Raw genomic sequence first — 14,160 nt, forward strand, 5'->3', positions numbered from 1 at the left:
CTGGCAACCACTAACCTGTCCAACTAACTTAAAACACAGTATTTGGACTAAGTATTCTCAGGCTAAAGAGAAAATGAACTGTAAATAAATACTGAACTCTAGTTAGTGGATTTCTTTTTCACAGAGGTATGAATTCAAAAACTACCTTATGTGTATTCTAGGATTAAACAAATATATTGTGGATAATGAGAACCAGGTTTCTCACTGTCAGAGAAGAGAATTACGCATATGAAAAGGGGGAAGGATAGAAGGAACCCTGTGGTGCTGGATTGGAATTGGAGATACCAACATGAACTTGGGGTTTCTAATAAATATAGGTAAATAAAGGAATTTATGTATTCATACGTCTTGTTCCTACTACTACCCATTGAGAGAGTACAGAAATAATTACACCTTGTAGGTCACCTTGTACCCAGAATTTGTTTCTAAATACCACTTTACACTAAAAGGAACCAGAGTTCCCTTGAAGAAAAGGATATTTGCCCAGGTGAGGTAGGGAAAAGTACAAGATGAACCCGGAACATCTCATGCTAAGAAAGTAAGGAAATGTTCAAAGAATGTTCAGAACATGTCAAGTTAAAGGGCTTCTGCTGACCAAATCTGGGATAATTTGAGTGTCAAAATAAATATTGACAATAAAAGACTGTAAACTATTAAATAAAATAAGAAACTACGGTTCTAATACAAGTAGGAAGGAAGAGAAGGGACGCTCTTCCTTATAGTTGAAAGCCAACTAATAAATGTAAGAAGAAATCATGAGTTCAGAAAAAATGTCATTTGATAACCATCATGATAGTTCATTCAGGTGTGAATGGATATTAAAATGGTGCAAGTTCGTGGAGTACCAAGGTATTTTCATAATGAGTATTGAGATACTCATTAATTATAATAGGAACAGTATTGTTCCTATTATTCCCTAATATTGAGATACTCATTAATTATAATAGGAACAGTAATTAATTTATGGTGAAGGCACTACCTTCGTCACTAAGTGTTCAAAGTTAACACCAACAATGTGACAAGTTGGCATCACATGCCTTTTAATATGATGCACTGAGAAAAACAAAATATAGTTCTTGCAGTACCCTTCCCCCAAAACGTATAACCTCAGTCTAATTGTGGAGTAATATCAGACAAATCCCAAATGAGAAATACTGTATGAAAACACCGAACTGCACTTTTTAAAAATGTCACCGTCATGAAAGACAAAGTAAAATTGAAGAACTGTCCCAGATCAAAGGATTTTTACAAAAGCGGACAACTGAATGCAATGTGTAATCTGCGATTTTCTTTTGCTATAAATAGTATCATGCGGACAATGAAAACAATCTGCTTAAAATCTGTGGATAATAAAATAGTAGTGAATTGTAGTAAAGTTAATTTCCTGATTTTTGATCATTGTATCTGGTTATCTAAGAGAATGTCCTTGTTTTTCAGAATTATACACTGACGTATTTAAGGGTGAATGGGCATCATGTCTACAACTTACTCTCAGGTAGTTCAGAGAAAACAGCTGAAAGACAAAGAGGATAGAGAAGATGTGATAAGCATTTGGTGAAAAGTATGAAGGGGCAGAGGGAGAAGCAGTCTTCGCACTGAGCAAGGAGGCTGATGCAGGACTTGATCCCGAGATCCTGGAATCGTGACCTGAGCCAAAGGCGTACGCTTACCCAGCTGAGCCATCCAGGCATCCCTCTTTATTTATTTTAAAGATGTTCCATCTCCTCCTGGCTTGCTAATGAGAAGTTATTAGAATATCTTGCTGTTGTTTCCCCATATGTCATGCGTCTTTTTTCTCTGGCTGCTCTATTTTTGATTTTCAACAATTTGATTATGATACCTACATGTAGTTTCTTTACATTTATTCTGGTTGGGATTTATTGAGTTTCTTAAATCTGTGACTTGATATTTTTCACCAAATTGTGAAACATTTTTGCCATGGTTTTTTTGCCCCAAACTCTTACCTTATTCCAGGGATTCAAGTACATGTATGTTGGGTTGCTTGACACTGTTCCACAGATCACTAAGGTTCTGATGATTTCTATTGTTGTTTTGCTTTGTTTTGTCTTGATTTTTTTCTCTCTTTCAGTTTGAATAGACTTCGGGATTCCTGACCTTTTATTTCACAGTGCCTAATTTGCTGTTAAGCCTATCCAATGGTCTTTTTTTTTTTTTTCCCCCATGTCAGATATTGTATTTTTCGGATCTGGAGTTTCCAGTTGGTTCATTTTTATAGTTTCTGTTTCTTTCTGCTGATAGTCCTCATTTAGTCACTCATTATATACGTCTTGGTCTGTTGGTTGGTTGGTTAATCTTAAACATATTTATAATAGCTGTTTTTTTTTTTTTAAGATTTTATTTATTTGAGAGAGAGATCACAAGTAGGCAGAGAGAGAGAGGGGAGGAAGCAGGCTCCCCGCAGAGCAGAGAGCCCGATGCGGGGCTCGATCCCAGGATCCTGGGATCATGACCCGAGCCAAAGGCAGAGGCTTTAACCCACTGAGCCACCCAGGCACCCCTATAATAGCTGTTCTAAAGGCCTTGTCTACTAATTCCAACATCTCTGGATATTGTTTGTTTGTTTCTCTGGACATTTTCCTCCTGGTTATGGGTCATATTTTCCTGCTTTTTCCCTCTACTTATTTTTTTTTTAAAGTCAGACATTATAAATACTTTGTTGTTGAGGGTCTGAAATTTGCTGCCTGTTCTTTTAGAGTGTTGAGTTTTATTCTGGCAGGCGATCAGTTTGTTGGCAGATTAGTTTTCTCCTGTTGAGGCTTGTTTCTAGGATTTGTAAGAGTGCTTCTAAAGCAGCCCTTATTAAAGGGCTTGAGTCTTGAGGCCTAGTCCTTTTGGGGCCTCAACTGGAGGCCCGAGGTGTTCAGTGGCTCACTAAAACCCCAGTGTCTCTTCGCACTGGAAGATCTCCAGAATCTCCTCTCGGCTCCCAGCCTTCCAGTTGCTGTTCTCTCTCAGGTTTTTGAGCTTCCTCCTGCACGTGTGCCAAGGGCCCCTTTATACACTCTTCTCTAGCAACTCCTCCACTAATTCCAGCCTCAGCTGTCTTGACCATCAGTCTCTTTTTGCTCTGCCCAGCAAGCCCACTGCTTTGTGTTTGGGATCCACACTTTCCTCCACCTTAGAAAGTACCCCCCTTAAGAAATCTGGGATAAATGTGGGGTTTGCCACTTTTGTTTCCCTTTTAAGAACAACAGTACTTTAAAGCTGCTGGTCCAATGCCTGAAAATGATTATTGCATATATTTCTCCAGTTTTATAATTGTTTATGACCCGAGGGTAAATCCAATGCCAAGTATTCTGTAAATCTGGATGTTGGCCTTCCTCTGTATCTTGTTTTTTTTTTTTTTAAAGATTTTATTTATTTATTTGACAGAGATAGATCACAAGTAGGCAGAGAGGCAGGCAGAGAGAGAGAGAGGAGGAAGCAGGCTCCCTGCTGAGCAGAGAGCCCGATGCGGGACTCGATCCCAGGACCCTGAGATCATGACCTGAGCCGAAGGCAGCGGCTTAACCCACTGAGCCACCCAGGCGCCCCTGTATCTTGTTTTTGAAACTCAAATTTGAATTGCTATGGATTTTCGAAGTCCATTTCCTACTATGGCCAATGCACTAAAATTAGTTTTTTGTCCTTTGTATATCTCTGAGTTTGCCACCTGTGGATTATAAAACTAAGACAAACGGGGTGCCTGGGTGGCTCAGTGGGTTAAAGCTTCTGCCTTTGCTTGGGTCATGATCCCAGGGACCTGGGATCGAGCCCCGCATTGGGCTCTCTGCTCAGCAAGGAGCTTGCTTCCTCCTCTCTCTGCCTGCCTCTCAGCCTACTTGTGATCTCTATCTCTCAAATAAATAAATAAACTCTTAAAAAAAAAACAAAAACCAAAAACTAAGACAAACACAGACACCGGAAATAAAATTAGAAGAGAAAATACAGTTTGAAATAAAAGGTTATTGAATAGAAAAACTGTCCTGTGAGAGAAATAGGCCAAATCAGAATAGAAATTTGACTTTTTTAAAAAAGATTTTCTTTATTTATTTGACAGAGATCACAAGTAGGCAGAGAGGCAGGCGGGGGAGGGGGGAAGCAGGCTCCCCGCTGAGCAGCAAGCCTGATGTGGGGCTTTATCCCAGAACCCTGGGATCATGACCTGAGCCAAAGGCAGAGACTTAAACCCACTGAGCCACCCAGGTGCCCCGAAATTTGACTTTTTTTTTTTTTTAAGATTTCATTTATTTATTTGAGAGAGAGAGAGCAAGAGCACACAAGTAGGGGGAGAGGCAGAGGGAGAGACTCTCAAGCAGACTGCTCATTGGTCACGGAGCCCAATGTGGGCCTCGATCCCACAACCCACAAGATCATGACCTGAACCAAAACCAAGAGCTGGATGCTTAACCAACTGAGGCACCTATGTGCCCCTAGAAATTGAAATTTAAAAAGAATTTGGGGAATATCTTGAAAATCTCAGTCTGGGTCTTGATCTTGCGGTTGTGAGTTCAAGCCCTGTGTTGGGCTCCACAGTGGGTGTGGAGCCTACTTATAAAAGAAGAAGAAGAAAATTTGTCAGAGAAAGTATACAGTGGTTTTTGCATCATTAAATAAAATGGATTTTCACAAAATTTTAGACTTTTCAAAACTTTTGAATAGTAAGAGGGAAAGGTTAAAAATACTCATTTTGCTTTATAAACTTTGCTTTTCTACAAATAATATATGTGCTTGGTGCAAAAGCAAAGGGAAAGGGAGAAAAGAGAAATGAATAGATACTTTACGATTTATCATTTTTGTAAATGGCAGTGGCACAAAGAATCCCTTATTTTTCCAGAGGTTGCAAAACTACAAAGGGGCAAGATGTTACAGGAGAAAAACCTCTTGGATCAGGGCTAGCTCTGTTCCTCATCGCTGCACCTCCTTATGTACTTACAAGCTGTCTGCTCCTGGAACTACTGCTATGACCAGTAGACCTGACAAGGACTGACAAACAGACCTGTAAGCTTACACCTTCGGGCAGTCCAGAGATACACGATTTCTAACATTCCTTTGGAAGCTAACATTGCTGTTAGAACAATGAGCTTGAGAGCCACCTGGGTGGCTCAGTCAGTTAGGCAACTGACTCTGGATCTCAGCTCAGGTGTTGATCTTGGGGTCAGGGTTCAAGCTCCGTGCCAGGCATGGATCCTACTTTAAGAAAAAAAATAATTAAAAGACCCTAGAACAATGAGCTTGATTAACCTTCCTGAAGCACAGCTGCAGTTTTGTAGCTCTTCCTTTCTGAGGTTCAAAATATACTGAATATACTTCAGCCCACCACTTGCTGGTCAAGTCCTGCACTGGTTAAAGTGACAAATTCAAGGGCAAGAGTTCCCTCTGGGACTCTCAAGTCCTAGACTTGAAATTTAAGAAGGTGCAGTGCCCACAGCTGTGTATTTTTTTTAACTTACTTCTTTTTGTCCAGGCTTTTCCCCCTCTGGTGAAATGCCTCCTGCCTTGAGCCTTTTCTCTTCCCACTACACCACCATCCCGTGCCTCTTCCTCCCTTAGAAGGCCCCTTCTGGTCCCCCGACCAAATGTACTCTCTCCTGTGCGTCTCTCTGGAACACCACAGGCAGCCCACATGCCCGGGCCTGCACTTTATTTCAGTTAACACTGCATACCTTTTGCCTCTGGTCAACAGTCAGATTTTTGAGAGAAATGCCTTCTTCTACTTATCTTCATATTCTTTGCTGTGCCAAACATTTAGAAATATTTATTCCCAGTATTAATTCTCTGCTAATATGAAGTTAATCTTTTTAATGTGTCCTAAACTTTTCTTTTCCAAATATCAAGGACCCTTCCCTCTTTCTGGCAGTTGTTAATTCAAGAACAAACCCACCTCTGTCCTGTTCACAAGGTTTGCGAATTTGTAGGTCTCTATCATATTCCTTCTTAGCTGTCTGGTGTAGGGCAAAGGTTAGAGCTTTCAGAGGGAACTGTGGTGTGTATTCCTTGAAGTGGCAGCGGTGGTGGTTAACCCTCTTTCTCTTCCCCACTCAGGGAGATGTTCTTTACTACCATGGAAAGCCACCTTCTGCGCTGCAAAGTGTTAGAAATCATATTCCTCCACAGCTGCGAGACGCCCACCCGCCTGCCCTTGTCTCTGGCCCAGGCCCTCTACTTTCTGAACAATTCCACATCACTGCTCAAGTGTCAGGTACGAGCTTCCCTGCCTCGGGCAGGCCTAGAACACCTTCCCCATCACCCTTGAGCATGTAACTGAAGAAGGCACCCCCACCAAATGCTTTCGCTTCTCTGCAGTCGGATAAAACCCAGTGGCAGACATGGGATGAGCTGGTTGAGCACCTGCAGTTCCTGCTGTCCAGCTATCAGCACGTGTTAAGAGGTAAGCAGCCAAGATTGTAGGGGAGTCTCACAATGGCCACTGTCATGAATTGAAGTTACACAGGAGATTCTAATTTGTTAGCCTAAGGAAAGCATCGTTCCTTGGTTATAACTATAGGAGCAAGGAATGACTTCTTTGGAATCATTGCTATAAAACAGAAGAAATCACGTACTTTTTTTGTGGCAGATAATATGTTGGTCCTTGCAATTATTAGGCTGTACCAGCAAGCAGCAGCCATCATACCAGAAGTACTTTGTGATGACCTGATTAGACCTAGCATTTTACCCTGGCCCGTCACTGCGAAGTCATTGTTGGGTCATTTGCTCAGTGACTGTGGACATTATAAACATCGGTCAGTAGGATACAAACCCAGAGCCAATCAGTGGGAGGGAAAAAGCATACACCTCGCGGAAGTTGTAAGATGCTCTACAGATTGTGAAAGTGGCTTTGCTCCAGTCCCAGGCAGAGCCAGTGATCAAGGGGGATCCAAGAGGGTTAGACTAATTAACACTCAGGAAGCAAATATTGACCAGGATAATAATGGAATAGCTGCTTCAAATGAGAATGATTTTATTAGCCAAAGATTAATAAGACCCTTGTTCCCAATTACTGATATAATTATTTCCAAAAGGAAAAATAGTGACTTTTTTTTTAACAGATACTTTTTATTTACTTGAGAGCACACATGAGCAGGTGGAAGGAGAGAGAGAATCTCCAGCAGACTCCCCGCTAAGCACAGAGCCCAAGCTGGGGCTCGATCCCATGAGTCAGGGCTGAAACCAAGTTAGGTGCTTAACCAACTGAGCCACCCACATGCCCGAAAAGATAGTAACTTTTTAGGGGAGAAAACACATTCCTCTCAATCCGATGTCCTGAGAAGGACGTGTCATTACTTAAGCAGTGTTCTTGCCAAAAATCCATGACCTGAATCTAATCACAAAGAAGCATCAGATAAATTCGCACAGGAGACACCTTCTAGAAAGTAATTGGTTTGTGCTCTTCAAAAATGTCAGTGTCTTTAAAAACAAAGACAGACCAAGAAACTGTTCCAAATTAGAAAGAAACTAAAGCTCATTAATACTAAATGCAAAACATGATCCTGGATGGGCTCCTGAACCAGGGAAAAGAAGCTATGAAGTATGTTATTGGGACGACTGATGAAATTTAAATAGATTAAATAATATTATATTAATATTAAATTTCCTATTCTTGATAACAAACCTGGCTATGAAAATAATTGTCCTCAGTCTTAGGAAATCCAGAGTGAAGTACTGAGAGGTAGAAGGGCACAATGTTCAACTTCTTCTTAAACAGTGAGGAGGGTCAGTATGTATTTATATGTAACTATGTGTAAATTTATGTATTTCTATATAATCCACATTATATATATATATATATATATTTTTAATTTATTATTTGACAGACAGATATCACAAGTAGGCAGAGAGGCAGGCAGAGAGAGAGAGAGGAGGAAGCAGGCTCCCCACCAAGCAGAGAGCCCAACGCAGGGATTGATCCCAGGATCCTGGGATCATGACCGGAGCTGAAGGCAGAGGCTTTAACCCACTGAGCCACCCAGGCGCCCCCACATTTTATATTTACTTGCCATCATCATGTTGAGGTTGATTTTAGCTCAGTAATGGTACTGGAGAAGGTACAATGGCCCTTATACCCTTTTGGGCCTAAAACTGAGGAAGCTGTTGCAGAGAAATAAAAGAATACAGCACTGAATTTAAGACAGAAGGTCTGGGTTTGAATTCCAACTCCACCACTTACTCTGCTAACTTTATGTCTCTAAACCTCATTTTCTTCTGTGGAGTGGGGATGGTAATATAGAACTTTTCAAGACTGATTGTTAATGGATGTGAGAAAAAATAGTGAGCACTCAGTCAGTGTTAGTGAAATCTCAGACTGCCTATTTGCCCAGCCTGGAGTAAGCTACGAGATCTTTACATTTCAGGCTCTTGTAACTAAAACTTAAAAGTGCATTTTCAGAGCGCTTGGGTGGCTCAGTTGGTTAAGTGACTACCTTCGGCTCAGGTCATGATCCCAGAGTTCCAGGATCAAGTCCCACATTGGGCTCCCAGCTCCATGGGGAGTCTGCTTCTCCTTTTCATGCTCTCTCTCACTCTCTCTCTCCCTCAAATAAAATTTTTTTTAAGTGCATTTTCAAGGCCATGACCTTTGTGGTTGTGTTGTTTGTGCATTTTTTAGCACCCTCAAAGAAAGGTACACGGACTTCTCAGAGCAAAGCCCCAGAGGCAAATTCCATGTTGTACTTAGCCTCATCAAGGTTTACATAATTGTTCTTTTGGAAATCAAACAGAAAGGTTAATATTCAAGCAGCTTGGTTTCACTGAAAGTTCACCTTTAACACTCCTGTTTTACTTCTGTTTTGCTTCCCAGGGAATACAGATGGTCCTTGGGCAATAGTAATTTAACATGGACATGGGACCCACTTTCATTTCAGAATATTTTTATGCTTCTAACAAGGGAGAGGAAAGCCGTAGACCAGTGTACATTGACCAAGAATAAATAGGTGTGTTCCAATGCTATTTTAGCCTTACCATCCTCTCCACTTTCTTTGGAGACCAAAAGTTAAGAAGGAGAAAAAATATTTGGAGCCAATAGTTTGGAAACACTGTCCTCCAAAGAAGACAGCTAAATGGTACTCTGAAAATATCAGTATCCCTGTCAATAGGCTTTTTACTGTGAGGGCTCCTTAGTCATCCCTGCCCTCTGCAAGTGGTCTAAGGACATCGTTGAAGGCATTTTGGGTCAGCCTGAGTTGTCCAGCTCCGCAGGAAGGAGAAGAAGGGAAGAGGCTGGGCAGCCCAAGCTTGTCCTTTGTTTAGGGGAACATCTTAGCATGGGGGAAGAGAAGAAAGGCTAGGGAAATTCACACACCCTGGCATATGTAATTCAGTAACCTGGTGAAGGTATCATCCCCTTTTCATAGATGGGGAAACAAAAGGCTGAGGGAAAAGTATGTGCAGAGCCAGGATTCAAACCTAGGTCTGTTGCCAAAGTCTGTGTGCAGTGAAAACACAGTGGAAGGAATTACTGTTCTATGAAATCACTGGATGATATTAGAAGGTGAGAGTCTAAGGAATTTCCAACTCCCTGTTTTCTAAACTCTCTGTATATGGTTAAACTACTTTTGCATGGGGAAAACTATATCCCATACTTTGTAAATATTTCCAAAGAAGGCAGAGCAGCCCTGTGGAGCCATAGATGCTAGGCTGCCAGGTAAGCTCACATTCTCTGGCTGAGAGTAGCAGTCCCACCGCACCTCAGTTCCATAGCCATGCAGCTCAAGTGTGAGCCTCAGCGAAATTGCAAATTGCTTTATGCCATCAGTTTTCCTGGTATTTGTGAAATTTTTTTTTTTTAAAGATTTTATTTATTTATTTGACAGAGAGAAATCACAAGTAGTCAGAGAGGCAGGCAGAGAGAGAGAGAGAGGAGGAAGTGGGCTCCCTGCTGAGCAGAGAGCCCCATGCGGGACTCGATCCCAGGACCCCGAGATCACGACCCGAGCCGAAGGCAGCGGCTTAACCCACTGAGCCACCCAGGTGCCCCGGTATTTGTGAATTATTAATGTCTCTTATTTTGAAACTATGAATGCTAGGAATTTTAACATACAGTATTTAAAGGAAGAAAAACATCTGCTTTTCCTGTATTCCACTTGGCTAGACAACTTGGGCAGGATGGCCTACAGAAGTCAGACCTCAGTTCATTTTGAGGAGAGACACACACACAGCCTTTCTACAAGGAGCCCTATCCAGAGAGAAGAAAAAAAGCAGATGCAGGCAAGATCAGGTCAAGTCATATTCATCAAGGAAACAGATACAAAATACCTTCTGGGTGCCTGGCTCATTGGGAAAACTTCAGTGAATAAGACTAACACGCCACTGCCCTCACAGAGCTCACTATGAAGAGATTGACCCTAAACAAATAATCACATAAGTAACATATAATCACAGTTAAAATAAATGTTCTGAAGGAAAGGAGAAGTGCACAAAAAAGTGCACCTAATCTATTTTCAGAGGGACCTGCTCTGAAGAAGAAAGGCCTCTCTGAAGAAGTGATACTTCAGCTGAGCTAAGAAGTGCTGGTGGGGCGCCTGGGTGGCTCAGTCATTTAAGCACTGCCTTCAGCTCAGGTCATGATCTCGGGGTCCTAGGATGGAGTTCCACACGGACTTCCTGCTGAGTGGGGCATCTGCTTCTCCCTCTGCCTCTGCCCCTCCCCTGCCCCCTCCACCCCCCCTTGCCCCCTCCACCCCCACTCATGCTCTCTCTCTCAAATAAATATATAAAATCTTTAAAACAAACAAACTGGGGTGACTGGGTGGCTCAGCGGGTTAAAGCCTCTGTCTTCAGCTCAGGTCGTGATCCCAGGGTTCTGGGATGGAACCCCGTGTTAGGCTCTCTGCTACACCGTGAGCCTGCTTCCTCCTCTCTCTCTGCCTGCCTCTCTGCCTACTTGTGATCTCTCTGTCAAATAAATAAATAAATTTTTTTTAAAAATTAAAAACAAAAAAACAGTACTGGTGTTAGCCAGACACATAGGGCAGAGTTTTCCAAAAAAACTAAAAATGGCATGTTTAAGGGCCCTGAGGCTAGAAGTTATTTAGTGAGTCTAAGGAACATAGAACAAGCTAGTAGTAAGATTGGAATGTAGAGAGCAAGGAGAAAATAGCAAGATGAAACTAGAATAGTAGTAGGGCCTTCTGGGCCATGTTAAGAAATGCCAACTCAATTCCAAGAGTGAAGAGAAGCCATCAAAGTGGTTTTGCGGGACGCCTGGGTGGCTCAGTTGGTTAAGCAGCTGCCTTCGGCTCAGGTCATGATCCCAGCGTCCTGGGATCGAGTCCCACATCGGGCTCCTTGCTCCGCAGGGAGCCTGCTTCTCCCTCTGACTCTTCCTTCCACTCTGTCTACCTGTGCTCGCTCTCACTCACTCTCTCTCTGACAAATAAATAAATAAAATCTTTAAAAAAAAAAAAAAAGTGGTTTTGCATAAGGTTGCTCTGCCCTCAAGCTGAGTAGTTTGGTAGACCAGAGATGTGTGGGGGTGGGGCGTGGATAATGTTGGTGAGGGTGTGGGTTGTGTGCAGTAGGGAACGCAGTGAATGGGACAGAAGCACTTTGAAGATCAGTTTCTCAGGCCTTGGGTGACTGAGTGTGAAACGTGTCTCCAAGATTCTACCATTGCAGATGCGGACATAAATGAAGAAGGATCTACAGAGAAGATAAGCAAAGATAAAGAAGATACAGATCTACAGAGAAGTGGGGTGTGGCTGTTGTGGAGATTCCTATAGTGATGATGATGATGATGATAAAATAGTAATAGTTACCTCTAGGGGGCGCCTGGGTGGCTCAGTCAGTTGAACTTCTGACTCCGTTTCTGCCCATGTCCTGAGCTCAGATCTGTGAGCTCATGCACCTCGCTGGGCTCTACACTCAGCATGGAGTCTGCTTGAGAGTCTGTCTCTTCCTCTCCCTCTGCCCCTCTCCCTCTCCCCTGCTAAAAATAAAATAAATAAATAAATAGCCTAATTTTAAAATGGTAATAATAATAGTTATCCATGGTAACCTGATCCAGGAACCTAACAGTAATACTATGAGCCAGAACATCTTGTATAAAGCATTGTGCTAAACCCTTTACATAAATCACTTCACACAGTTTACCAACAGCCTCTGATGTTAAGACCTCTCATGCCTACCGAAGCATTAAATCCAAGGCCTTGCCAACTGGAGCAGAATGGCTGAAGTCCACTTTCCCTTCTTCCTCCCCTCCTTTTTTATTTGTTATGGACTCGGCACTTTTTAGAATTTAATGTGTTTAATCCGTATTTGTCGTTATTTTTTATGATCATGCCCCAAACATAGCCAACCATGATCGTGCTGGCTTCTTTATCCTTTTGACGTATTCCCGTGTGTGTGTGTGTGTTTGCTTTCCTCCCACCTTGTTTTTAAGCATTCCTACTTTCTTATAAAAGATGTTCCAGGTCCACCTTATAATTTCCTTTTCGTGGTCCTAGAATCACCCTTTTCTCCCAAAAAATTCTGGTTTCTCTTAGTAGGGAGTGAGGAAGAGCATTTTAGAAATCAAGATCTGGGTGCTAAGTATGCTGATTACTACTGGGGTTCCTGCTTCTAGGCCCTCTGACAACAGAGCTAGTAAATTACATAATTTTTAAAGAACTAGGTGTTCATAACAATACCTCAATTTCCACTCCCTCAGAATTCTTCCTCTCCTCCTATTCCATAACTGAATCACTCTTCTCCCACAGCAAGAACCCCTATTTTAAACATGGATATATTTACTTGGTCTCTCATACAACATACACATATTGTAGTAATTCTGTTTGAAACAATTTTGTGTATGTTTTATGAGAGACCAACACTACAGTAAACTAAAAAGCTAATTCAATATTTCTTTGCAATTCTTCTTATACTCAGAATCAGTCTCCCAGAAGATATTAAAAACTCACATGGGTCTTTTTCAAGTGGTTATATTAAATTGAAGTATAGTTGTATTGTTTAATCTAGGTTCATTGCTTAAGTCGAAAAAGGGAAAAAACTAAGAGTTTTAATTTGTACAATTTTAATGTGTAAAACTTGAGGACCAGAGAGAACCAAGAACAGAAACCTTTTAAGAAATTGAATGACCACAGATATTCAAATGGCCTTTGACTTATACTCCAGTAACTACCAGTTAAGTCTTTGCCTAGACCCTACCTGCTAAAATTGGAGTTCATCGTAAGTCGTAAAGGAATAAAAAGCAGTTCAGAAGATTCCACTGACTTTTTCCCCTCTTGCAGAGCACTTGCGGAGTTCAGTGATTGATCGGAAAGACTTAATCATCAAAAGGATTAAGCCCAAGCCCCAACAAGGGGATGACATCACAGCGGTGGATGTGGAGAGGCAGATCGAGGCCTTCCGTGGCCGCCTGACCCAGATGCTGGGGGAGCCGCTGGCACCCCAACTCCAAGACAAGGTGCACTTGTTGAAGCTCCTGCTCTTCTATGCCGCTGACTTGAACCCTGACACAGAGCCTCCTCCAAAGAACTGGAGCAACCCCTGAGGTCCTTCGAAGCACTGAACACCAAGAATACCTCCTGAACTCTAGCTCCAGCTACCTGGAAGTTCTAGAAGTATCTGAAGTAGTTAAAAATCTTACAGGACCAAACCTGTCTTATTTATCTGTAGGTTATAATGACTTTCTAACTCTTTAGTAAATATCTTTTTTTGATATTCTATCCTAGCCCATTCTCAGATATGGCTTAAATATACAAGGTGTATATATTTTTTCATAAATTATTTATCTATACTTTTTTTGAAACAGGTAATACTATATGCACTATATGTTTAACATTTCCATTCAATATGTGAAAAAAGAATTCCTCTGCTGAACAAATTCGGACATCAGAGTATGTCATTTGAGGTACAGACAACCTGTTTCAGAAGAGAAAGAGAGACTCATTTCTCCCTGATGAAACACAAACATCTTCTATTAGAGCTGTTATATTGCCTATGAATTTGACTTTGTGGCCAGTCTATTAAGATCTAATGTAATGGGGGTGGGGGGTAGAAACAAAAGGACTGAGTGTATTACAAATAATTTGATGTTAAAAGGATACAATAAAAAGGCAATGGTTTTTCAAAATACCAAGTTTACCGTGCTTAGGTTCTATGGCTGTGAGTAGGCAGAACGTAAGAACAACTCTTAAACTAAAAAAAAAAAAAAAAAAAAACTAT

The 14,160-nt window shown here is 41.6% G+C and overlaps 1 protein-coding gene across 2 annotated transcripts in view; it reads left to right on the top strand.

Moving 5' to 3' along the window:
• Positions 1-14,070, top strand: part of SIMC1 (SUMO interacting motifs containing 1) — a 71,549-nt gene extending 57,479 nt beyond the window's left edge. For both annotated transcript variants that reach the window (XM_059174354.1, XM_059174355.1), the window contains 3 exons: positions 6,046-6,202; positions 6,307-6,391; positions 13,224-14,070. In XM_059174354.1, coding sequence (XP_059030337.1) covers positions 6,046-6,202; positions 6,307-6,391; positions 13,224-13,486 — 505 coding nt within the window. In that variant the 3' untranslated portion in view covers positions 13,487-14,070. The remainder of the gene's footprint in view (positions 1-6,045; positions 6,203-6,306; positions 6,392-13,223) is intronic.
• Positions 14,071-14,160: the final 90 nt, after the last annotated feature.

This window comes from Mustela lutreola, chromosome 5, assembly GCF_030435805.1.
Source record: "Mustela lutreola isolate mMusLut2 chromosome 5, mMusLut2.pri, whole genome shotgun sequence".
NCBI classification, from domain to species: domain Eukaryota; kingdom Metazoa; phylum Chordata; class Mammalia; order Carnivora; family Mustelidae; genus Mustela; species Mustela lutreola.